This window comes from Trichomycterus rosablanca, chromosome 1, assembly GCF_030014385.1.
Source record: "Trichomycterus rosablanca isolate fTriRos1 chromosome 1, fTriRos1.hap1, whole genome shotgun sequence".
NCBI lineage: Eukaryota > Metazoa > Chordata > Actinopteri > Siluriformes > Trichomycteridae > Trichomycterus > Trichomycterus rosablanca.
Window position 1 is genome coordinate 71905626 of NC_085988.1, and position 27355 is coordinate 71932980.

At 41.1% G+C, this 27355-nt stretch overlaps 1 protein-coding gene across 2 annotated transcripts; it reads left to right on the forward strand.

Moving 5' to 3' along the window:
* Positions 1 to 222: 222 nt before the first annotated feature.
* atxn10 (ataxin 10) lies at positions 223 to 23650 on the forward strand. 2 transcript variants are annotated; one of them, XM_062996012.1, is made up of 11 exons: positions 223 to 370; positions 2079 to 2270; positions 3012 to 3097; positions 4788 to 4884; positions 5029 to 5196; positions 6103 to 6231; positions 6510 to 6666; positions 6766 to 6871; positions 8739 to 8917; positions 15807 to 15870; positions 19038 to 23650. In XM_062996012.1, the coding sequence occupies exons 1-11, from the start codon at positions 279 to 281 to the stop codon at positions 19235 to 19237; spliced, it is 1470 nt and encodes a 489-aa protein (XP_062852082.1). In that variant the 5' UTR covers positions 223 to 278; the 3' UTR covers positions 19238 to 23650. The 2 variants fall into 2 exon arrangements, with proteins under 2 accessions (XP_062852082.1, XP_062852091.1); XM_062996021.1 differs by having other exon boundaries at positions 19045 to 19200.
* Positions 23651 to 27355: the final 3705 nt, after the last annotated feature.

Genomic DNA, 27355 nt, shown 5'->3' on the forward strand with positions numbered 1-27355 from the left:
CAGGACTAATGCTGTGCTGCACCCACTTTAGTGGCCAGGTAAGAAAGTTGAACTCTCATGGAGTTTATCTATTCATGTTCCATTCTTGATGCAAAAGCCTCTAGAACGATTCTTCGCTGCGAGTCGAACTCTAACCGATTCAAAGAATCGACTTGTTCACAAACGACACATCACTGTATGAGACTTCAATTTTGAAATCGTGCTGTACTCTTATTCACTGAGCTCGGCGCTTCTGTTTCCTCTGAAGTGTTAGAGACAGCATGCTTAACTCAAACTGAATGATGGATGAAATTGGCGCAGAGAATTTTAAACCGGATCATTTGTCTGTATTAAAGGCTGTAAGCAGTGGTTTCAAAGATGAACAGTTCAGGTGCTCAGTGACTTTTATCATTGAGAAAGTAGCTAGTTGCTAATGCTCTGTGAAAACTTGTTTTTGTCATAGTGACAATAAAAATAGAAGGAATTTATTTTTAAATGGTCAAATTCCCTATTAATGTACTCATTAAATATGCTGAATATATGTTATTGAAAATAATATAAGAATAGTCATTTGCTAGTCTTAATAGCTTTGTTTATACAACGCTACATCACTGTGTTTACATGATCTGTTGCGTGGGGTAGTGTAGCGTATAGTTACAGTATTCCGCACATGGTGTAGCATTGAGTTATATATAAAAAATCCTTGTTCGATTAATCAAAAGGCCATAAAACTTGAAAGTTAAAAAAGTGGTTTTGGTATTATTAAAATATTAAGCTGTCAATTATATTTAAACCCTGCTTTAAAAAACATGTTTAAAAATTGCTTTACTCTGTTTTTACCTTAAGTATTCACAAGCAAATTTGTTTTATTATTTATTTTATATTAACTATTATATAGCTATATTTCCATGTTTAATATGTAGAAAGTGCTTTAAATAGACAAAATTTGAAGCCCAAGAAGAAACTTGCTGTTGATTAACCTGTGACCGGTTACAAGGCAGGTTCATAAGTTGCTTTCTAAAACGAATTTTAATTACTTATTAACATTAGAATTAAAAAAATAGTTTTTTGTTTTTTTTTAATATGTGGCTTAAATTACTATTAATATGAATGTAATCCCAACTGTTGCACCCTTTAGTCATTGCACATTGCACAACATTGCACTTTTACCTGAAGTTCCACTAGGAACGTTAGACATTAAAAGTTATTAATTGTACAGTATTACTTACATAATGGCATAGTTCTATCAATTTCATTTGCAAAATGTAATATTTTTTTCTTTTTTTGGTGGTTCCTAAATGTGACACTGATAAATTCACTTCCAGTCTAGGATGTGAGTCTGGGTTTTTCTTACTGACCTTGGGAAGAGACCATTGTTCCATGTACCTGAGTGTAATGAATGTGGTAGAAAAAAGAGCACTATGATATAGTGAACGAGAAATCACTTACTATAGTCAATCACAAACACTTATCAGGAATTAGAAGGCCCTACAACAAAGTTCAATGACATTGTACACATCCAAATTATTAATGTAGTTGCATGTGTATATTTGACCTGATAAGTTTTATTATTTAATTTAGGAATGTTAAAAAAGAATTGAACAGTAAGTGTTTATATGTATTTATATTTATTAATGGGTTACTATTTATTGGTAATGGGCATGAGTTAATATGTGTTCTAATTATTCAGTTACAGAAAAAGAATAGAAATCATTTCTTTAATGACAAAATGTAATTTTCAACTGTAGGTTTTTTAAAGTCACTATTTTAACTCTTATTTCTTGGAATAGTTTAAAGGTTGCCCATTTAATTGGAATGACTTGTAATTAACAAACTTTCTTTCACAACTTCTACAATATTGTCCACTAAAAGTTTCAGACCCTTGATTGAATACAAATAATTTTGTATTGTTCTGTTGATGTAAATTATGCAATATATGCATTTAACAGATCAAGATCTGTATGCATTTAACGATCCTGTAATTATAAATGATTTGATTCATTTATTCATATAAAAACTGCTTATTTAACCACAATGAGACTTGCTTTTGATTAAATGTTCCAGCTTGCTGACATTAAGGTGCTTTAATGTGCTCTTAGATGCAGTGTGGATGCTACAGTACTCCAGAATCTCTCTGCGGTTCTCTCACGCCTCTTTCATAAGCTTCAGGTTTTGAGTGAAGATGATCAAGGAGGAACCTCCACAGCTCTATGTCTGCAGCTTACAGCCGAGTGCCTCAGAGCTCTCAGAAATGCATGTGTTCTGTGTCCTCGCAACCAGTGCATTCTAAGGTAGGTCATTTAGTTTTTAGGGATAAATGAATAGTGATTTATTTTGCTCATCTGGTTAAGCTGTGTCTTGTGGGTGTTATTTGTTTGTTTTTGTTTTTTTATGCATTTTTCTTGGGAATTGCACTCAGTTGCAACAGTTTTTTGTTTTAGCATGTCTTTGTACATAAAGTAAGTATGTGTCTGGAAAAAACTGAGTGCTGTGCACAAAGCCCTGACCAATACTTAATCCAGCACCAGAACGGTTTCTGAGCTAATTTCGAACCTTGTCCTGGACTGCTGACTGTAAGGCATGATTTTCCTCCAGATGCCTTAGTTTCTGGGATCGCTAAAAACATGACGCTGGCAAGATTGGTTGCTGTAAATTACCCTTAAGTGTAATTGAGTGAGTGTATAACGACATAAGGCCTGAGAGCTCTGGTTTAATCCTAACTTCTTGTCCCTGTTTATGGGGGGTTTGTCCCCATGCACATGGGTTTCCTCTGGATCCCACCTAACAAAACATGGAGAAGGTAATGGCTGCTTTAAAGTGCCCCCTAGCTGTGAGTGAGTGAGTAAATGTGTTAATATGTGTCATGGATTGGCTGTCCAGGCTGTATTTTTGTCTTGTACCTACTGTTTCACTGTGACCCTGACCAGGTTAAAACAATTGATTTAATGAATGTTTGTTTGCATAGAATTTGCACAGTCTTTTCAGCCATCCTACTTCTCCTGCTTTACATGCTTAACATCTTTTTACAAAAGGGATCAAGGTTGTATTCAGCTGACACTAGGGATTCTGGGAGAGCTTCTTAAGTGGAAACCAGCATCCTCTGATCACTTTTTTGATGGTGAGTTTCTGAGAAACCAGTTCAGTTTAGGGGAAAACATTATTTCTGTAGCATATTTACATTTATTTATAACACTAAGTCCAGTTTATGACCAATAGTATGTAGACACCTATTCTTGTTATTAGGTTCAGGGGTTTATCTACATCCATTGTTAAAATCAGTTTAAACAAAATGTACTTAATGAATTGGATCTTGCCTTCTTGTGTAACAGTATTGCATGACCTAACAAAATAGGCACAGATTGTCACAGGCACACCCCAAGATCTTGAAAAACCTTCCCAGAATAGTGGAGTCTGTTATATCTGCAAATTGCCAGTGGTTTAGGAATGATATGTCCAACAAGCTCATGTGTCCACATACATTTGACTGTGTGATATACAGGGGTTGGACAATGAAACTGAAACACCTGTCATTTTAGTGTGGGAGGTTTCATGGCTAAATTGGACCAGTCTGGTGGCCAATCTTCATTAATTGCACATTGCACCAGTAAGAGCAGAGTGTGAAGGTTCAATTAGCAGGGTAAGAGCACAGTTTTGCTCAAAATATTGCAATGCACACAACATTATGGGTGACATACCAGAGTTCAAAAGAGGACAAATTGTTGGTGCACGTCTTGCTGGCGCATCTGTGACCAAGACAGCAAGTCTTTGTGATGTATCAAGAGCCACGGTATCCAGGGTAATGTCAGCATACCACCAAGAAGGACAAACCACATCCAACAGGATTAACTGTGGACGCAAGAGGAAGCTGTCTGAAAGGGATGTTCGGGTGCTAACCCGGATTGTATCCAAAAAACATAAAACCACGGCTGCCCAAATCACGGCAGAATTAAATGTGCACCTCAACTCTCCTGTTTCCACCAGAACTGTCCGTCGGGAGCTCCACAGGGTCAATGTACACGGCCGGGCTGCTATAGCCAAACCTTTGGTCACTCGTGCCAATGCCAAACGTCGGTTTCAATGGTGCAAGGAGCGCAAATCTTGGGCTGTGGACAATGTGAAACATGTATTGTTCTCTGATGAGTCCACCTTTACTGTTTTTACTGAGTTACGGTGTGGAGAAGCCCCAAAGAAGCGTACCACCCAGACTTGGGCATGGGGGTGGATCAGTGATGGTTTGGGCTGCCATATCATGGCATTCCCTTGGCCCAATACTTGTGCTAGATGGGCGCGTCACTGCCAAGGACTACCGAACCATTCTGGAGGACCATGTGCATCCAATGGTTCAAACATTGTATCCTGAAGGCGGTGCCGTGTATCAGGATGACAATGCACCAATACACACAGCAAGACTGGTGAAAGATTGGTTTGATGAACATGAAAGTGAAGTTGAACATCTCCCATGGCCTGCACAGTCACCAGATCTAAATATTATTGAGCCACTTTGGGGTGTTTTGGAGAAGCGAGTCAGGAAACGTTTTCCTCCACCAGCATCACATAGTGACCTGGCCACTATCCTGCAAGAAGAATGGCTTAAAATCCCTGTGCAGGACTTGTATATGTCATTTCCAAGACGAATTGACGCTGTATTGGCCGCAAAAGGAGGCCCTACACCATACTAATAAATTATTGTGGTCTAAAACCAGGTGTTTCAGTTTCATTGTCCAACCCCTGTATCTGTGTAGTACGCCACGGTATGTTGTAGCATTTGCTGAGTGGAACTAATGGTCTTGATTTTCTGCAATTGCCAGCACTTCGATGTGGGATCCAGTTTCTAGGTAACATTGCGGTTGGGAACCGGCTCTGCAAAGATTACATTTGGGCTCATGGATTTCCACACAGATTTCCGTAAGTAAATTCCTACATAAATGACAAAACAATACCTTGTTTTCTATTTTTCATGTCAGATCTTTGAAGATAAGAAATATTTGTGGGCGATTTTTTTTTTTTTTTTTTTTTTTTTTTTTTTTTTTTTTTTTTTTTTTTTTTTAGGATTCTCTTGGAACTCAGTGATGTGAAGGCTGTGGCTTATACGTCCATGGTGTTGCACACCTGTCTAGATGAAGACAAGACTGAGAACCTTGGTACAGATCAGTGCAAACTGAAAGTGGCACTGAAAATCATCGAGCTGTGTAGGACTTTACCTGACATCGAATGGACGTAAGTTGTACAGATATTTTAGTGTATACGTATAGGCTCATATTTTGACAAGAATATTGATTTTATTGTCTGTTAAGATTCTGGGTGTATTTTAACCAATGATTGCTTTGTGTTATTGAAAGTGAGGGTGGGCGGCATAGTGGCTCGGTGGGTAGCACTGTCACCTCACAGCAAGGGGGTTTCATTCCCAGTTGTGGCGGTCCTGGTCTTTTGTGTGTACAGTTTGCATGTTCTCCCTGTGTCTTCGTGGGTTTCCTCTGTGAGCTCCGGTTTCCTCCCACAGTCCAAAGACCAAGTTTAAGTGAGGTGAATTTGAGATACAAAATTGTCCATGACTGCGTTTGACATTAAACTTGTAAACTGATGAACCTTGTGCAACGAGTAACTACGTGTTCTGTCATGAATGTAACTAAAGAGTGTAATACCTGCCTTTAAAATTCTAATAAATGAATGAATTAATTAATTAAAAGTGAGGTGAAATGCATTTATATGGTCACACCATAATATGGTCAACAGCATTTGTTTTGAAGGGGTTTGAGGGCACACCCCCCACCACCATTATTAGCAGTTGTAGCTCAGTGGTTAACATAATGGACTACAACCCAGATGGACCCAGATGGTTGCCGGTTCTAGCCCCACCATCGCCAAGTTGCCACTGTTAGGCTTCTGAGCAATGCGCCCTCAATTGCTGAAATTGTACTTAATCATAATTGTAAGTCACTTTGGATAAAAATCATCTGCTAAATGATGAAAATGTAAATGTATCAACCACAAGCCCAATTTATCCAGCAAAACTGTAAATTAGTCCCAATTGTTAAGTGTATTGCAACAAATGCTAAATTGGACTTTATGGATTGGATTTACAAAATACAATTTTATGCTTTTTGCTAGTTTTTGTTTTGTTAGATTTCAGGGTTGTGCTTTTTTCAAGATGTACAAGATGATGTTTTGCAGAATGCTGATTGTCACACAACATTTTTTCAAATCATCTGGGCTCTTTGAAAAGATGTATGAGGCGCTGAATAATCAAGAAAGGTAAAGCACACTGTACTAGTTGCTCACTCACTCACTTTCTTAACCACTTATCCAATCAGGGTGGCAGGGGGTGCTGGAGGTTATTTCAGCTTTTCAGTGGGCGCAAGGCACACAGTAACACCCTGGACAGGGCACCAGTCTATCGCAGGGCAGACACACACTCATTCACCTATAGGGTCCTATTCACCTATATTGACCATGTTGCGTATTTGCTAGTGATGCTTTATTTATAGTTCATCAGCTACATTAAAGCAATATATGTGTTTGCTTTTAAAAAGGATTACATTACTCGAGCTGGTCTCAGCCCATCTTGGAGAACGTGAAGATGAAGAAGACGTTATTCCTCTTAGAACAGCTCAGTTTCTCGCCTCTTGCTTCCAACAGAGCTGTAAGGCTGTTCTTACTCTCAGCTCTGTCTCCTCATCTGATGAGCAGGTAAACATCACCGAGTACCCTAGCAGAATGTTAATAATGTGGCTCTGGGTTTAAACTGCTGACTGACATCTTTCTGTGCCTTTTTTTGTATGTGAAAAGGCTCTGGCAGTGATCAGACTTTTGGATATTCTCTGTGACATGACTTCAGACCAGAGGAAATTTATGCCACTGCAGGATCATCCAGATCTTCTCCAGACCACAATTAGTAAGTACATCAAAAATGATCTTACCATGTTGTTTTTTTAAAAAGGGACCTTATGAATGCAGACTTCAGTGCTGTTGAATTTGGCCTGAATATTTCAGTTTAGAATTTAATTTTGGATCGTTTGTTTGGTTTGATGGTATTGATAATGAATCATATTGCCCAGTTTTCAAAAAATGTCATGCTGTTTAAATGATTTAAATTATAGTTATGTCTGTAATTATAATCCAGTTTAATTTACATAATATTATTATGTTAAACAGGAATCAGGGCAATGGCTTTAAACTCTCCACCCTAGTGCACTACACACCATAGGCTTCCATATAATTCCATATAAATAAACTAACAGAACCAGTTAGAAAGGGGGAAACTACTTTTTTACAGCACTGTAATAAAAATTCTGTTTTAAATAGAAAAATAGATGTTGTCATGAATTAGGTTTAAGAGTGAGGTTTAGAAAGTATTTTGTTAAGTTGAATGATAATGTTTTAGAATGGCAGTGTTTAATTACTGGAGTTCAACTCATTAGAAATTTCACTGAAACAAAAGAAATGGGGCTAAATAGTTCCCATCCACTCTTCTGAGGTATGTCTGCATCATTAGGTCACTAGCAAAACTCAGTGGTACCATCGGCCGGTCGAGCATCTGCATGGACGTGATTGGCTGAATGTCTGGAAGGGTGGTGGTCGAAACAATCTAGCTATTGAGAGGTGCATTTGTTAGTGCACTCTCAGTGCTGGTCCCAAGCCCTGATAGAAAAAGGAGAGTTGCCAAGTCAGCAAACCTGCCTGGTTGTCGGAAAAAGCCAAAAATTTCATCCAGTGGCCTAAGCGATCGTATCAGGACAACGAGTGTTACTGCAAAGACTTACAGTATGACCTGATGAGGACTGGGACAAATGTGTGAGTGGCAACCATAAGACAATCACTTAACAACGCTTTGGTTGGACTAATTAATTAATTAATTAATTAACTTCAAAATGTATTTAGGAGGCGCTCAGGTGGCGAAGTGGTAAAACACACTAGCACACCAGAGCTGACATTTCGAACTCGTCGGTTCAAAACTCAGCTCTGCCATCCGGCAGGCTGGGCGCCTACACGAACAACAATTAGCTGTTGTTCAAGGGGGGTGCCGGACGGGACCTTATAACTGATGCAGTTACAACCTCTGCTGGCTGATTGATGCCGTCTGTACAGAGACGGGGGATAATACGTTATTCAGGGTGTCTCTCCGTACACAAAGCTGATCAGCATATGAACTCGCCACGTGCTGGTGAAAAGATGCAGTCGGCTACTGCACACGTGTTGGAGAGGGCGTGTGTCGGTCTCGGCTCTCCTTAATTGGGGTGGAGATCAGTAGAGAGGAAGTATAATGCAATTGGGTAATTGGATACAACTAAGTTAGGAGGAAAAGCTGGGGAAAATGCCTAAAAATGTATTTAGGAATTTGAATCACTCAGAGAAAACAAGAATATAGCTGTACAGTGACCACACGTATTCAACAGCTTTGATTCTGGAGATAAAATTTTACAATCATTTTCTTTGCAAAGTAAATTAATGTAAATCCTTTGAATTTAAAAGTTAAACAAGACCAAGCAGCAACCAGAAAATATTATGAACATAAAGCAAAATTAAGAATGTGTACTTCTTTAAAAAAAACATCTAACTTTGGATCTTATATTGCATCTCAAATAATTAATATTTAATGTCAGTAAAGCATGAAGCTTTAGTGGAGTTTTATGTGTGATATTTGTAGTGTTTATAATAAAAAAAGGTTTAGGATCTCTAAAACAGTATTTTTTTATTTAGTGCGGTGGACATATACACAGATTATGTGACCATTCCTCTTTAATATGTCCTGTTTGCTATAGATCTCCTGAAAGAAGTGCACCTGTTGGGAAAGGCCAGTAGAAACGTGTTTAGTGCAGCACAGGATTTCTCTTTCAAAGCTCAGGGGGAAGAAGGCACTCATCCTGCACTCAGCTTCAAAGCCCACCTGATCCGGCTGATCGGAAACCTGTGCCATGGTCACTCTGCCAACCAAGACCAGGTACTCCTTACAGGGAGCACAGAGGGGTAGTTTGGGTGGTGTTTTTTTTTTTTTATTGCACAACAATAAATTATGCTAACCCACTAACGTGTAGATGGGGAGGGCTGGCCAAGGCACAGCATTGGATTGGTGTCTTGTCCGGAGTGTGTTGTTACCAAGTGATTTCGTAAAAACCAGACTTTCCGCAACCCTGACAAGGATACATCGGTGGTAAAAATAATAGTTGAGTGTATTTGGTTCTTCTGCCTTGCCAAATTTGGCTGGCAGATGGGTTATGGAGTTCCTCTTAACTGCACCTCATAGAGCATTACTTTACTCCAGGTGGAAGTGTTTCTGTTCATCACGATTTCTTTCTCAAAAATTTGCCACCTCCTTTGTTGGCAACCTGCTTTTTCCTGGAATTATGATGCCAGCCTCGGTCCAGTCCATTTTAATCTGCTGGCATAAGAGTAACTTTCTGGGAACTTATTTTGGGTGTAATGATGGAACCATCCTGGACGAGCGAGCTGCCCCAGTTTTGCCGCGGGCCCACATTTGGACGCGCACTGGTTGGTTGGTGGGGTGAGGTGAGGTGGCGCTCATGCATTGCCGTCCTCTGCTTGTTTTGGATTTTCTTCTTTACCTCTTTTTCTGAGAACTGGGTTGTCACAGGCACTCTGAGTAGTTTGCCCTATTGTGAAGAAGAAGAAGATAGACTTTATTTGTCATATATACATATACAGGTGTATAGTACAATGAAATTCTTTCTTCGCATATCCCAGCTTGTTTGGAAGCTGGGGTCAAAGCGCAGGGTCAGCCACCTTACGGCGCCCCTGGAGCAGACAGGGTTAAGTGTCTTGCTCAAGGACCCAACAGTGGCTGCTTAGCAGAGCCTGGATTTGAACCGCCAATCTTCCAGTTGACAGCTCAAAGCTCTACCCACTAGGCTATCACTGTCCCAAAAAGACACTCTTCCCTGGGTGGGCTCGAACCACCAACCTTTCGGTTAACAGCCGAACGCGCTAACCGATTACGCCACAGAGACGCAACCAGTTTTTATTTCTGCACTGTCCCTTTTCTATCCACTTTCTCCATTGCAGGCTGTTGATGTTTTATGTTTTAGTTATTTTGGCCAGCGCTTTTATTTTCCCAATATTCTTTTTTGTTTGTGCCTTTTTAGCCACCGTTTTGTTCCACCTTGGTTAATCATCCGGGAAACTGGGTTCATTTTCAATTCATGCAGGTACGGGGCTACAATGGGCACCTCAGTGGTGAGGCACAACTCACTCCCTTACAAATACAATACAGAATTTACCTTTACAATGTATTTTTCTTTTATGTCACTCAGTCTAGTCTTGGGTAATAGGAGCTCACATTTTTGACGCGGCCCCACCCCCGATTGAGCTGGGCCGAGGCTTTCAAGCACCCCCTCCAACAGGTGCACAGTCGCGTATCACTTCTTTTTACCTGTTGGGGGCGAGTTCTTGTAGACTGTAGTCGCCACTGTGCAGGCGCCACTATCGGTCAGCAGAGGTAATAATTGCCAGCAACAAGGAACCCTGTTTCATTTTTCCCCTTTTTCTCCCACTTTAGCGCATCCAGTTTCTGCCCGTTAATCATCCTCTCACTAATGCTGGTCCATGCTCCTGATTGGGGAGGACGAGGCTGCTCCATGCCCCCTCCGACACGTGCACAGCAGTCAAACATCTTATCACCTACACTTGACGAGTGCAGTGCAGTACAGCGCTGTGTACAGAGAGCCACACTCTCTACCGCACTCCTTCCCCATCTCCGTGCAGGCGCCACCAACAAGCCAGCAGAGGTCGTAATCGCGCTAGTCTGAGAGAGAGTCCCCATCCGGCTTAATCCCGCCCCTTATCTGAACAACAGGCCAATCGTTGTTCATGTAGCCGCTCAGCCTCAGCCGGCAAGGCAGAGTCGAGATTCGATACAATGTATTCAAGATCTCAGCTCTGGTGAACAGCGTGTGTTTTACCGCTGCGCCACCTGAGCGGCCGCAACCATTTTTGTTGTTTTTATTTTTGTTGGTGAATTTCTTGAGGAGATTTACATTGTAAATAGATGCTCAATAACTGATCAATGCATTCCTAATACTTAAAGCCATTAATTATAATTTTTAAATAAGCGTAGTCTTCAGCTGAATAGACTGCACAGATAATTAGCTATGTATAAATTATATGACTGTAGATGATTAATTAGTGAATGTACAGAAATCTTTTATTTTTATTTCTGGGTAATTTCCATCCCTCTAATTTATGGACCCATAATTTTTACACATTGTCATTATGTAAACGGGAACAGGAAGTCTATCCACATTTCAAATTTAGCACAGAAAGCAATCTTTAGTAAAGTCGTTGGTTGTGGTTTGAGCCCTCTCCGGCTATTAGCTGCCTGGGTCCTGTCTTTTTGTCAGTGGACTTTCCCTCCTTGAAGAAAAAATCCAGGGATTAGAATGTGCTAAAAGACTCTCACAAAGACTCAAGTCCCAGTCTCTTTGCTTGTATCATCTCTTCTTATCCTCCCCAAACTGTTTTCCTTTTTGTTCTTCTCTCTCTCTTTTTAATGAACTCTATTGTGAGTTTCCTTCTGTGATGACGGCATTTGCACCCTTTCAAATATCTCCCATTCAACCAGCTTAGAGCAAAGACCCGCACCTACTCTGTTAAATGGGGTCAACGCACACAGGAAGGGGTCAAAGACCAAAAAACAATAGCTAAGCATCCTAAGACTGGGTTCTCTCTGATTGACCATGTAGTGTTTTGCTTGTGAAGCTTGCTGCTCTCTGCTGTTTTCTCATGGTTTCTTGGTGGTTTCCCTCCCCCATTCTGGTACCTACCAGGCCTGTAGTTAGAATGAGTCAGCTTTCTTTTCTTGTGCTAATGTGGTTCAAATTGGCACAGTGGTGCAGCAGGTAGCGGGGGTGCTGACCAGCCATGGAGTCCCATGAAGGTAGGTTTAAATCATGCCTCTAGTCACTGTGTGGGAGAACTTACATGCTTCTCATATCTATGTAGTTTACCCATAGCATACACAAGGTGGATTGGCCTTTCTAAATTGTGTGAAGCCATGCAGTGAATTGAAATTGCCAAAAGCTTGTGGACACCTGACCATAAGTGTTACCCATTAGAGGTCAGCCACTGTTTAATTTTAAATCTAATTAAATGTTCCTGGCATGTCAGGATGTTCATATAGGTTGAGGTCAAGGCTCTGTGTCGTCCACTAAAGTTCCCCCACACCGATCACATCAGATCAAGTCTTTTTGGACGTCCATTTGTGCACAGGGGCACTGACATGTTTGAACAGGAAAGAGCATTTCCCAAACTGTCACAATGTTAGGAGCATATCATGTTTTTTGTATTTGATGTAATTGATGTTAAGGACGTGTCAGCAGTGGGTGTGGCTGAAACACCTAATCTTAACATTTGTCAAGTCAAATTAAATTTATTTGTATAGCGCTTTTTACAGTAGACATTGTCTCAAAGCAACTTTACAGAATCCAGGACCGACAGACCAACAACCCCTGTTAAACGAGCTGAGGGCGACAGTGGCAAGCAAAAACTCCCTTAAATTACAGGAAACCTTAAAAGGAATCCTCCTCCTTGGAAATAATTTAAATGAATTAAACTTACACAATTTTGTTAAGTCCATCTAATAAAAAATGTACACCGTTTAATGACAGGCACTGTATATAATGCTACATGGAGGACACACTTCTGTATACATTGTTTGCATTGCTAATCAGTATGGGCCAGCAGCAATGACCTATAGAAAGATTGCAGCGACATTTTGGTCCAGACCAGCTGGCTGGTCGTAAGATAGGAAAAGGTTCATCATCAGGCAGAGTGTCAACATATTTTTGGCCATACAGTGTATTTCATTACGTGAGGCGCCAAACCCACCACAAATCTAATTGGTATATATACAGTGTATCACAAAAGTGAGTACACCCCTCACATTTCTGCAAATATTTTATTATATCTTTTCATGGGACAACACTATAGAAATAAAACTTGGATATAACTTAGAGTAGTCAGTGTACAACTTGTATAGCAGTGTAGATTTACTGTCTTCTGAAAATAACTCAACACACAGCCATTAATGTCTAAATAGCTGGCAACATAAGTGAGTACACCCCACAGTGAACATGTCCAAATTGTGCCCAAAGTGTCAATATTTTGTGTGACCACCATTATTATCCAGCACTGCCTTAACCCTCCTGGGCATGGAATTCACCAGAGCTGCACAGGTTGCTACTGGAATCCTCTTCCACTCCTCCATGATGACATCACGGAGCTGGTGGATGTTAGACACCTTGAACTCCTCCACCTTCCACTTGAGGATGTGCCACAGGTGCTCAATTGGGTTTAGTCCATCACCTTTACCTTCAGCTTCCTCAGCAAGGCAGTTGTCATCTTGGAGGTTGTGTTTGGGGTCGTTATCCTGTTGGAAAACTGCCATGAGGCCCAGTTTTCGAAGGGAGGGGATCATGCTCCGTTTCAGAATGTCACAGTACATGTTGGAATTCATGTTTCCCTCAATGAACTGCAGCTCCCCAGTGCCAGCAACACTCATGCAGCCCAAGACCATGATGCTACCACCACCATGCTTGACTGTAGGCAAGATACAGTTGTCTTGGTACTTCTCACCAGGGCGCCGCCACACATGCTGGACACCATCTGAGCCAAACAAGTTTATCTTGGTCTCGTCAGACCACAGGGCATTCCAGTAATCCATGTTCTTGGACTGCTTGTCTTCAGCAAACTGTTTGCGGGCTTTCTTGTGCGTCAGCTTCCTTCTGGGATGACGACCATGCAGACCGAGTTGATGCAGTGTGCGGTGTATGGTCTGAGCACTGACAGGCTGACCTCCCACGTCTTCAACCTCTGCAGCAATGCTGGCAGCACTCATGTGTCTATTTTTTAAAGCCAACCTCTGGATATGACGCCGAACACGTGGACTCAACTTCTTTGGTCGACCCTGGCGAAGCCTGTTCCGAGTGGAACCTGTCCTGGAAAACCGCTGTATGACCTTGGCCACCATGCTGTAGCTCAGTTTCAGGGTGTTAGCAATCTTCTTATAGCCCAGGCCATCTTTGTGGAGAGCAACAATTCTATTTCTCACATCCTCAGAGAGTTCTTTGCCATGAGGTGCCATGTTGAATATCCAGTGGCCAGTATGAGAGAATTGTACCCAAAACACCAAATTTAACAGCCCAGCTCCCCATTTACACCTGGGACCTTGACACATGACACCAGGGAGGGACAACGACACATTTGTGCACAATTTGGACATGTTCACTGTGGGGTGTACTCACTTATGTTGCCAGCTATTTAGACATTAATGGCTGTGTGTTGAGTTATTTTCAGAAGACAGTAAATCTACACTGCTATACAAGCTGTACACTGACTACTCTAAGTTATATCCAAGTTTTATTTCTATAGTGTTGTCCCATGAAAAGATATAATGAAATATTTGCAGAAATGTGAGGGGTGTACTCACTTTTGTGATACACTGTATGTCCGACACCTAATTTTTGGTCAAGGCCTAGCATGAGTGACCGAGGAATAAAGAGAGCCCTCTTTTTGGCCAGCCTGGGTGTTGCACATTCTGTGAAGGGCCAAAAGTGCAAAGCTGATTTGGAAGTGTCGAACTTTTTTGGGTTCCACTTAACGTACATAAATAGAACATGTAATGTTAAATGGTCTAAAATCATTTAGCACAGGGTTTTTCAAATTTTTTATAAGCAACCTACATTTTGTCCATGATTTTTACTGCAACCCAGGCAACCCAAGCAATGCATCAGAATGAAGCACAAAACGAAATATACTTAATTAATAAACATGGTGGCAATCTGGTTCTACTGTGGTTTACAAGAAGTAATGTAAAGCCTCCACAAGGGAGCATTTGTGTACAAGTTTATTTTGTGTTCATGTGTTGTATTTATTTATGCATTTTTTTTCCTTTTTCTCCCAATTTAGCATAGCCAATTAGTCTTCCACTGCTGGGGATCCCTGATTGCGGCCGAGGAGGGTATATTCGCCTGCTCCACGGCCCCTCCGCCACGTGTGCAGTCCCTCAACCCTTTTTTTTTTTACCCTGTGCCTCTGTGGATTCACACATGAGGCTCCTCCACTTCTGCACATGCGCCTCAGGCTGCTAACCAGGGTCTTCGCACAGTGTTTGAAGACCCCACACACTTTATTAGAAAGTTATATTCCTCAGTAAAATTCCTCGGCCAGTCCGATGGTGACCGAGTCTGTTGGGTTGAAGCGTCGGAAGGACTCGAGTTTGTACTGGGCCTAGCACCAGTTGGTCCGGCATATTTATATATTAGCATAGATTTGTCGCCATTGTATACATATGTTATCTCCCAACTTCAGAGATGCTTTCAATGTTAACTGTGCAGTGTTTCCTAATGTAAGCACTTATTTATTTTAATAAAATTAGAGGCTCGGCGGGAGCATTAACTAAATACGTCCTACACCATCGCGAGCTCAGCAGCGCCCCCTCCACCCACATTATTAGTCCAGTATTTTCCTACCCAGCAGACTTGATGGCCAATTTTGTCTGCTGCAGGCACTGTCAATTGTGCCCGCTAGATGGCGCCCAGCCGACCGGTAGCAGAGCTGAGATTCAAACCGGGGTGTTCAGAATCTCAGCGCTGGTGCGCTAGCAAAATATCCTGCTAAATTTGTTTTTAGTTATTATTATTTTTCTCTGTGACCCATTTTTTTGGCTCGCGACTCACAATAACTGTCAAGTTTTTTTCCTGCACTGTATACAGCTGCTGCACAAATTCACATCGCGTGTACAAACATGGAGTACATTTAATTCCACAAATGATTCCTTTATATGTACAGATTGTAATACCTGTTTTTATATCTTTTAGGTCAGAGAGTTGGATGGTATTGCTCTCATTTTGGACAACTGCAGCATTGACAGCAACAATCCCTGTATCCTTTAGTCTGCCTTTTTTTGCACCCTTACCCCTTCATCACCTCACAGTGGTTGCTGTATTGACGTTACTCTGCATTAACAGCAAGCTGTGCAGCAAATGGCACAGAAAAAGCCCTTCAGCTTGCATCACTAATGAATGGTTTACCACAACATGTAATGGGAAATGAGAGAAGATTCTTACAGGGTCAAGTGTAGATGTTGTTGGCTCATGTTCATAGCCCGTGTGTGTACACGAGGGTTTAAGGTGCACCGCCTAATACAGCCCAACTGAATAGACAAACCTTTGCTAAAAAGAGCCAAGCCAGGCTGACTTTTGTGATTGTTTTTCTTAAGCTCACTCAATATTCTTGCTTTGTGAGATATCTGCTCAGTTTGGTAGCTAAATATAAGTGTTTATTTAGTAAGTGATTATGTGCTATTGAGAAAGTGTGTGCAAGCGTGCTGTATTTACATTCAGCAGTTTATGGAAAACGGGATTGAAACCATGGGGTGAAGTAGCCACTTAAATTAAATTATGAGACATTTAGCATTTTTGTGATATTAACTTTAAGACTGCCAGGTCAATTCACTATTAAACGTTCCATTAAAAACTCCACAATCTGATCCATCACTGCCCTGCTGGTGAAGTTTAAGGTTGATGTTGGCGCTGCTGTGGTCGGGCTTGGTTACAGGGGGAACGCCGCACATCCAGCTGCTTTTCCTAGGTAGGATGAACAGTTATGCCAAGGTTACGCCCCCCTGCAGACTGCTTCCTCACCACTGCAGGTTAGTTAAGGTCATTTGTTTAGGTCAGTGGTTCTCAAACTTTATAGACCAGATACTGTCTATAGGAAACGTATACAGGGGTGCTTGGTTGGTGGAGAGGTAGTGCTGAGATTTCAGGCTCTCAAGTTGGAATTTCAGCTCCGCTATCAGCCGGCTGGGTGCCCACACAGACACATGATTGACTGTGTGTGGATAATGGCTGAAACATGAAACAGGGCTCCTTGTTGCTGGCAATTATGACTGATGGCAATTATGAATGATGCTGACTGGCAGAGGTGCCTGCACACGCACAGCATGGCAGTTCGTGGCTCTTTGCTTATGATACTACAGTCTGCAAGTCTAAAAGAACCCACCTCCAGCAGGTGAAAAGTCAACAATAAGAGATTAAAATAAGCTCCATTTGCCCAAGACTAGACTGGGTGACAAAAAGACACTGTATGATTTATTAAAGGTTATTTGGAGATATAAAATAGTTATCTACATGATGGTATCATTTCTACAGTTAGAGTAGGGCAGTTGTAGCCTTGCAGGTAAGGTGCAGGACTAGTAATCGGAGGGTGGCTGGTTTAAGCCCCACCAATATCAGGTTACCACTGTTGAACCCTTTAGCAAGGCCCTTAACCCTCAATTGCTTAGACAGTAGACTGTCACTGTACTGTAAGTCGCTTTGGATAAAATGTAGAGTAAGGAAGGACCCACAGCATATTATTCTGGTCTGTATACCTGATGTGGCAGTTTTTATGCCAGGCGCAAACCTTCTTGTTTTATCCGAGCTTGGGACCAGCACTGAGAGCACACTGATAAGTGCCTTGCCCAGTGGCCAGGCTGTTCGGCTACCTTCCCTTGTCAGACACAACCATGTCTGTATAGTCGCCTGACTGGCTGATGGCACCACTGAGATTTAAACCCTGGCCTAGTATTAGTTTATATATTGTTTATGCATCTTCTCCCCTTTTTCTCCCAACTTTTTAGTGTGTCCACTTACCCAATTGCATTATGGGTAATGCTGATGACCCATACCCACTACTGATGACAAAACCCACTGATGACAAAACCCTCTACTGATGACAAAACCCACTCTGATTGAGGAGAACGAAACTAACATACGCCCCCTCCGACACATGTGCAGTAGCCGACTGCATCTCTTTACGTGCACGAGGCGAGTTCATATGCGGATCAGTTTTGTGTACAGACAGCCACACCCTGATCAACGCATTCTTCCTCGACTTTGTGCAGGCGTCATCAATAAGCCAGCAGAGGTCGTAACTGCATCAATTATAAGAGAGTCCCTATCCAGCTCCCATCTGTATGAACAACAGCCAATCGTTGTTCATGTAGGTGCCCAGCCCAGCCGAATGGCAGAGCTGAGTTTCGAACCGATTACCACTGCACCACCTGAGTGCCCTGGGCTAGTATTAGTTGGCTTGCGTATTTTACCACTGCACCAGCCGTGTGCCTGTGCACAGCAGAATGGCATGTATTTATTAATAGTGGTATATTGGCAATTTATGTAAATGAAAATTTAATTCATGTATTGTTACAGGTATATTTAAATACATTTTTTAATTTTTCCAAAAAATAAAGTGGTAGCTGTAGTTTTGGCTAACTGTCCTAAACCCGGATGCACGATGAACCATATGCATTCTTCAGTTTGCGTCACATGGTATTTAGCAGTACAGCGTCATATTGCAAAAATAAAATGGGACTGCTCCATATTATTGCATGCTGTTAGTTGTTACTATAGGTGGTCGAATATGAGCTGATGTGTACTGTACTCTGTACTGTGGCTTGGATTAATGAAACAATCATGAGATTTATATTAATTTGACTAGGATTGTCATTTTTTAATTAAATATAAATTTTCTCAGCAAAAAAGGACAATATATTTGTTCATAATTTATAGTCCCACTTGTTTAGTACCTGTTTAGTACCATGACATTTTTAAACATGATTAAGTATTTTTGGCCCACTCCTCTGCCAGATTAGTTCAGAAATTGTGTTGTACATCAGTTTTAAGGTCTTGCTACAAATGTTTGATAACTTTAAGATCAGGACTCTTGACTTGACCACACAAGCACAGTTTTCTTTCTCAGCCACTCCACTGTTGCTTGTTTTTCCAGTTTAAGCGGTCTGGCAAAGGGACGTGGGTTTTGATCCAAGATCTTGCAGCACTGTCCACAGTTTTTCCCTCCATTAAATCTGACTAGATTGATAGTCCCTGTTGGTTAAAATTCTCCCCATAACATGATACCACCATTATCTTATTTTTTTGATTGAAAACAGCTGATTCACAGATTAACTGAATCTTTTTTTTATTTCACTATTTTTATTTATTGTTGAGATAATTTGGCCTTTTGTCATTTGACATAATGCTTATTATCCTTGACTCCAGGTTCAGTTATAAGCCAGTGGGCTGTTTTTGCTATCCGGAACATTCTCGAACACAATGTGGAGAACCAGAAGTTGGTACAGGGCCTGAGAAGACAGGGGGTGGCGGATGACTCTGTATTGAGAGAGATGGGCTTCTGTGTGCAAGAGAGGGACGGCAGCTTGCTCCTCAGACCCCTCAAGAAGGAGAACGAGCAAGGAGAGCATTAAACCTGGAGCAGCGAGGATCCCCCTCCCCAATTTACTCCATCCACTCCAGCACACTTAATCACATTCTGACGATTTTTTAAGGCACCCACTGAGTCCGTCATGGACGCAGAAGACACAGAGGGCATTTTAATATCCAATCAGTATTAGGAACACAAGGGTGCAGGGAAGCGGAGAGTGGAGTATAGGGGGGTCCTGCGCTTTGTAATCTCAGCACAAGAGGAGCTCCAAGGGGCTTTTCTGCACTGACTAATGCTGATGCTGTGATGCATTTAGTGGCCTTTGATTCCAGCTTGCGGTGAATAGGATTGAAATCCTTTAAAACAAGGAGACCCATGTCTTCCTGGCTTTTCAGCCACCAAAGAAACTTGAGTGACCAGTAGGGAATAGAGGTTAATCTCTAATCCACTGAGCTTTATGGAGACCTGGGGGCCCCCTTGATCCGCTCAAATAAGGGTTTTGTACTCAATAGCCGTGGGACTTGGGTGCCCACTTTGTTTTTGGTTTTGTTTGGGGGGTTTTCGGCCATGCTTTGGGAATGTCGCATTGATAAGGCAACACGGTTCAGGAACCACTTTTCCCTTTAGGACTGATTGAATAGTGTGTGGAGATTCTCATTTATGGGTGTTTTGTCCACAAATAACAAAAACTGGACCAACCAAATCCACCAGAGCTTGTGTTTTAGGATTAGTCAGAGGGATTATATCAGCAAGCGACTGCATGGTTGTAGGAAGGTCAGTATTAAATTAGTATCTGTATCGTCAGATACTCAGAGCTTTAATATGAGGGTTCTTCAGAAAGTTTCCGCACTTTTTTAACTCTATTTATTTACAATTTTAAAAACAAATTATGTCACTTTTCTACATAGTCACCTTCCGATGCATTTCATCAGCCAAAAATGTTTTTGGTTAAATGTGTAGCCACTGATGCATTACTGCTTTCACATCATCATCACATGAAAATCATCTTTCCCTTAAAGCTTCTTTGAGAAGTCCGAAAAGGTGGAAATCAGATGTGCTAAATCCGGACTATAAGCTCTCTCTCAGTCTCTCAGACACGACCAATTACTCCTCCTCCCCCCCTCACTGTTTCCAGCCAAAATATAAAAGTGCGGAAACTTTTTGAAGATCTCTCATATTTTGATTGGAACATTCCTAAAACTTTGTGCCAGCTCAGAAATAAACTTATGTTATTTTTGATGTCAAAAGAAACAAACTCGACTGTTGTAGTTCACTTTGTAGTTCTACAATTACTGACTGTAGTCCATCTGCTTGTCTGCATGCTTTGTTAGCCCCTTTTAATGCTGTTCTTCAATGGTCAGGACCACCACAGAGCAGGTATTATTTTGGTGATGGATCATTCTCAACACTGCAGTGACACTGACATGGTGGTGGTGTGTTAGTGTGTGTTGTGCTGGTATGAGTGGATCAGACACAGCAATGCTGCTGGAGTTATTAAACACCTCACTGTCACTGCTGGACTGAGAATAGTCCACCAACCAAAAACATCCAGGCAACAGCGCCCCGTGGGCAGCGTCCTGTGACCACTGATGAAGGTCTAGAAGATGACCAACTCAAACAGCAGCAACAGATGAGCGATCGTCTCTGACTTTACCTCTACAAGATAGACCAACTAGGTGGGAGTGTCTAATAATGTGGACAGTGAGTGGACATGGTATTTAAAAATCCCAGCAGTGCTGTTGGGTCTGATCCACTCATACCAGCACAATACACTCTAACACACGTGTCACAGTAAATGATGTGTGTGATGCACTTGCTCCACATCATTCAGCATTAACCAGTGTCACCCATTGAGTATTCTTATGCTCAGTTCCAAGCCCAAGTTACCTCAGGGGACCTTTCATTGCTCAAAGGACATGGAAACTGGACTTTTTCCCCACTGGATACCAGTAGAGCAGCAACCTTTCCCATTTCTATATTAGGGATGTCAGTGAATAACAATTATGCGATAACTGAAAGAAGGTTCAATTAATGCTGTGAAATAAAAACATCATTTTAATTGAGACTGCCGCTTTAGTCTGTATACAGTAAGAACATAGTTAAGAGTTGTACTGGTTTCATTTTAATCTGGAGTGCCATTAGGTTTTCTTCAGGTACCCAGGGTTCTTGGTGTGACACATTTGGTTCTTTACTGGTGGCTTATAAAAACTATAATTCCAATTTCCTAGCACTAACAGTGTTATTAATATGTGTGTTTTTTACCAGCTGAATTTCTTATTCATTTTCATCCAAAATATCCAGTTTTGAGTGGACAGTATCATCCGTCTTACGATCTGACTCCCTGCTGACCCTTTCATACATATCCTCAGACTCGTTCCAAAGTCTGACCTTAGTGCGCCCTTTAAACCAAATCAGTCAGACCAGAAACATTAGCTTGCAGGGTGACACATCGTCTACCCCGACACCATCAGGATGAGCTGAGTGTTCCTGACACCGACATAATACCCCGGCTTCAGTGGCCTCTCTTCTGCCCGCGACACCCTGTTTGTTCTGCCTCATATTTTTTTAATGAGAAAATGTTTGTGCGGAACAATTGAGGTTGACTCTTTTCCCAATCCGGGCTATAGTGTGGAGAGCTTACGTTGTTCCGGCAGGCAGCGATTCAGACAGCTAACAAAACACGGGTGCTTTACTTCTGCTCCGCTGGCTGCCTGCAATGCTTTTCACTTTCAGGAAAAGAGCGCTGGGTGAGGGAATAAGGCAGCGGTGAAAGCTATTCAAATGTTAGCTGGACGGGACTGGGTGGAGGAAAGGGTTCAGTCAGTGGAGTAGTGCCATACCAAAATTGATCGCACATTGCTCCATCAGAGAGGTTGTAAATATGGTTAGTGAGCATAATGGACCCTTCCATTAGTATATCCTATAAGGCCAAAGGTATTTGGACAGCCCTCTTACTCTTTTGGTTTAGGCATTTCAGCCACATCCATTGCTAACAGGTGTAGAAAATATGAAAATAATATAATAATAATATATAAATCCATATATATATATAAGTTTCCAACTACATAAAAGCAAGAGCATTTTGGGGTTCGGCATGCTGTCTCTCTGTGCTCAAAGTAAGGCCCTACTGGAGTGAAGCCCTACTGAATGTCTTTGGAATGAACTGGAACGTTAGGGCAGCACTGTGGCTCTGAGGATAGCACTGTCGCCTCAAAGCAAGAAGGTCCCATTCAATTCCCAGGTGAAGCGGTCCAGGTCCTTTCTGTGTGGATTTTGCTCCGGTTTCCTCCCACAGTCCAAAGACATGCAGTCAGGTTAATTGAAAATACAAAATTGTCCATGACTGTGTTTGACATTAAAACTTGAAGTGATGCCGCTCAGGTGGTGCAGCGGTAAAAAGCTGCAACCAGGGTTGGATTCTGAGTACGTGGTTTTGAATCCAGCTTTGCTTCACCGGTTCGAAGCTGAGTGGCTGTATGAGCAACGATTGGCCGGTTGCTCATATGGGGGGGGGGGGGGTTGCTCACATGAGTCTTGTGTAACCAGTATTTACCTGTCCTGTCATTAATGTAACCAAAGTGTATAAAACATGACGTTAAAATCCTAATAATAAAATAAATAAGGAAATTGGAACGTAATTGCTAGCCAGTGCAATTTACCTCATAGATGCTATTTTGACTGAATGGGCATAAATTCCCAGAGACATTCTCAAATCATCTAAAAGGATTCTGTTATGGAGTGGAGTTTTGGAGTGGGATATGTAACTAGCTCAGGTTTAGGTATATACACACTTTTGGCCATATAGTATAATTACATTTGGACACAATTTAATCAATTTAATCAAGGTAAAATATGTGTATGATGCACAGCGATGGATATGCATCACATCTGAATCAAGGTAAATGAATGAAAGGGCTCTATTGAACACGTTGTATATAGTATGGGCTGAAAATGTATGTGAAATATTGTACTTAATAACTAGTATGTTTACTACTTGATTTACTTGCTATTTTGTTTCCTGCTGACAATAGTCTTGCAACCTTTAGTTTGAATTTGGTCCCATCTAGGGCAGCTTGGTGGGTAGCACTGTCGCCTCACAGCAAGAAGGTCCTGGGTTCGATTCCCATGTGAAGCGTCCAGGTCCTTTCTGTGTGGAGTTTGCATGTTCACCCTGTATCAGTGTGGGTTTTCCTCTCCCACAGTCCAAAGATATGCAAGTGAGGTAATTTGGAGATACAAAATTGTACATGACTGTGTTTGACATTAAAACCTGAATGAAGTGATGAATCTTGTGTAACCAGTAACTACCTGTCCTGTCATGAATTTCTATAAATGAAAAAATAAATGGTTGCATCTTTTCACAGAGCAATGCTGCTGCTGTTGAGAGGTGTGCTTTTGTCTGTGATTTTGTTTTATTTTGTTTATTGTTTTGCATACAATAAAAAACCTGACTTTTTTCTGTGTTCAGGTCTTTTGCTATTACCTTTGCATTTTCATTTTATGAAGTGCTCTTGGTGTGATTCTTGTAGAATGCTTACTCCTAGAGAGAGCAGTAAAAGTACATTAACATTTTCTGCATTTAGCAGACACTCCTATCCAGAGCGACTTACAGTAGTGCTTCCATAGTGAACATTACCTTAGTCTATGTTAATTAAACAACAGTCCAAGAACACAAATCTGCTAAAACTGTTAAAAACAAAGGGTTTTTTTTTTTTTTTTTTTTTTTGCTGCAAGAAATGAATGAGTGTTAGTAAGTAAGTACAAGTCAGCTTAAGTGCTTAGTAAAGAGGTGGGTTTTTAATCGTTTTTTAAAGACAGCAAGAGACTAGGATGTTTGGACAGTCAAGGGAAGCTCGTTCCACCACTTGGATGTAAGTACAGAGAAGAGCCTTGATGCTTGTCTTCCTCGAGTCCTGGGTGGAGGATCAAGTCGAGCGAGACTAGTGGCTTGGAGGTTGCTTCATGGTACAGAGCGAGGTTTGATTAGACCATGAAGGTAGCTTGAGGCTGGTCCATTTTTGGCTTTGTAGGTGAGCATCAGTGTTTTATACTGAATGTGTGCAGCTACAGGAAGCCAGTGAAGAGGACGCAGCAGTGGGGTGATGTGGCAGTGTTTAGGTCGGTTAAAAACCAGGCGAGCAGCTGCATTTTGAATGAGCTGCAAGGGTTTAGTAGTGGACATGGGAGCACCTGCCAGAAGGGAGTTGCAGTAGTCCAACCGTGAGATTACAGAAGCCTGGACAAGAATCTGAGTAGCTTCCATGGAGAGAAATGGTCAAATCTTCCTGATGTTGTAGAGGAGAAAAGTACTGACCTACCTCGACTGGGCTGCAGTGGGATGAATGCACTGGGCAAAAGGTTGGAAACACCCTGGACAGGTTGCCAGTCCATTACATGGCAATTTTGTATTTCCAATTAACCTGACTGCATGTCTTTGGACTGTGGGAGGAAACAGGACACAAGGAGAACATATAAACTCCAAACAGAAAGGACCCAGACCACTCCATTTGAGATTCGAACCCAGGGCCTTCTTGCTGTGAGGTCACTCGATGCACTGGCTATTCTAAATTGTCCCTAGGTAGGGAAGGGGGGATTGATGCCTAGTGTTTCAACTTGTGACCCTAATCAGATTAAACTCTCACATGGAATCTAATTTATTAAATAAACCTTTAGATTCCATTTCTAATTTGGACTGAAGGATCATTGTTTTTAGAAAATCATGACATAATTTGTGTGTTGCTAGTTTGTAGTGATGTGACGTGATGAGTTGGGGCAAATGTGCTAATCTATAATGAATCTTGGATGAAGATCAGAGCATGTTTTGTAAGTAATTTATACAGAAAACTAGCTCTCATCTAGCTGTACATTCTGGTTTGAATAAAAAATTATGATAATAAATAATTTCAAACAAACTAGCAAGAGTAAATCTTTTCTCAATATTCACGACATAGTCACATGTTTTCCACATACGAAAACACAATAATCTTGCTGTCTGCCGTTAACCTTGCACAAACGATTTTGAATAAAAATATGACTCCCCAGATTAGTTCCTCGCTCCTGAATCTGTTCAGCCCCCAGCTGTATGGTTAGAGAAATTCCATTGGCTCAGGCGGAGAAGAATTGGCTGGGGGGCACTGTGCAAGCACGGCCAGTGATGTGGAATCTCATGTCTCTGGCATCCATGAGAATTTTCTGTGCATAGTTTGGTCACCAGATTGCATTTCCATGAAGTACTTTACCAGCTCTTGAGCATTCCCGTCCGTCTGCGTACGCCACACGTAGACTTACGATAACAGACCGAGTATGAACTTACAATGCAGGTCCACATTGTGGTGCTGTGATGCACTATAGCAATGGCTTCTTGATTTGAAACCCATGTACAAGTTTGTTATTGTGTTTTTGAGTCCAACACCAAAAGAGAACTTAATAGCGACGCTGTTATGGTGACTTCGGTGAGTCTCGTCCAGTTGGCTGCAGACTTTGCCGGCCTGTTTTCTATCAGCAATAAAAACAGGGAAAATGAATGCATGTGTGCAGACCTCTGCTTCTGATACCTGGTTCCTCTGTGTTATTATCAAATAATATATAAACACAGTTTGGTTAAATAAATAAATGTGTGGTTGAATTCTGTTTTGTGCACAAACAATATGTAGAACATTTTCAGGATACATTTTAAAAAGGTATAGTCTGGACTGTCAATTATTCTTAGTTTCTTAGTGGTTTTGGTAGACATGAATAAACTGTCAAGCCCCTGGACCCCTAAACCTAAACTAAAACATATAAATCTTAATCAATCTCTGTGAACACTGTTGAGAATAAACTGATGTTCTAAATTTGTCTATGAGATCATTTTCCCAATGATAGAGTCGATAGATGCTTATCTGTTCCATTTAAAAAAATACCTGCTTTTGTAAAGTACACTGCTCATCGAATACTTTGACAGCTGTGACATTACAGCTAAGAAAGCTGTTGCTGATAACAGTGTGGTTGGTCCTTTTCATCTTTAGTCCTGAGCACACAGCGTCCATTTCTCACACCTTTCCACTGTGTGATGGTCCATCCAAGATGCCTCCCAGCCCAGAGAAGTCGACACTGCTTCTGGACATGGTTAACATAAGGCTTCTTTTTTGCACAGTGAAGTTTTAAGTGGCATTTGTGCATGTAACTTTGTATTGTAGTGCATGACAGGTTGAGTGGCGGTTCTTGATGCAGTCCCGTCTGAGGCATTGGAGAACACAAGTGTTCAGCTGAGGCTTGTGTCCTTGCCCTTGTACACATTAAAATTCCTCCAGATTCCTTAATTTGTTTAATGATATTATGCACTGTAGAGGGGGAAATATGCAAGTCCTTTCCTATCTTTTTTGGGGAACATTGTTTTTACATACTGCACTTGTTGACAAATTAAAGATCCTCTACCATGTTGACATCACTTGTTTGAAGCCACATTATTTACTTCTTTTTATTTCATTACTAGCCATAAATTGCCCAGTCTCAACTTAATATTAAATATCGCAGGTTTATAGTCTTCAATGAAATAAATGTCAATGTAAGAAACACTGCAATTTTGCTTTTTTATTTGAGGTTGTATGAATAAAGATGAAAGATACTTTCTTTAAAATGGGTAATTCAATATGCATTAAATAAACACATGAAGGATAGTAAAAGAGTTATTCAGGATGTGTTTGTTTATTATCACTTGAATAAAGATGAGACCACATTTAATGTCATGCAGAAACAATGGGGTTCACAAACGTTTTTCAGACAAAAGTAGAACATAGATTTAGATTTGCCATTACCACCAATTTTGTGCAATCATTCCAGGTGATTGGCTTCCAAACAGAGCTTTAAAATTCCACGTTGTGTAAGAGAAGAGTGGAGAAGAGCTGTTGATCTTTGGAGATCAAGATTTGAAAGGTCTATTTAAAATTAGCCTCTAAACAGTTTGACCAAGTTTATGAACGCTGCAAATGCAGACAGTGTAAATGCTCTTTTGACAATATGTGCAAACTTGGCCATAGTTTATATATTTATCCTTCACTGATACAATAACTTACTGTCAAATGGGAGCTGGGATGTTTGGGAACTTTTAAAAAGAAAGTCTTCTAATTCTTTGTGAGATAAAGATCTAATTAACAGTCAACACTCCAGCACTTTCCATATA

Excerpts from the sequence above, each read along its gene's own strand:
- atxn10 (XM_062996012.1), top strand. The coding sequence starts at position 279 with ATGATGGATGAAATTGGCGCAGAGAATTTTAAACCGGATCATTTGTCT. Across the intron at positions 2,271-3,011 it reads CGCAACCAGTGCATTCTAAG|GGATCAAGGTTGTATTCAGC; the intron begins GTAGGTCATTTA and ends TTTTTACAAAAG. Across the intron at positions 6,667-6,765 it reads TCTCCTCATCTGATGAGCAG|GCTCTGGCAGTGATCAGACT; the intron begins GTAAACATCACC and ends GTATGTGAAAAG.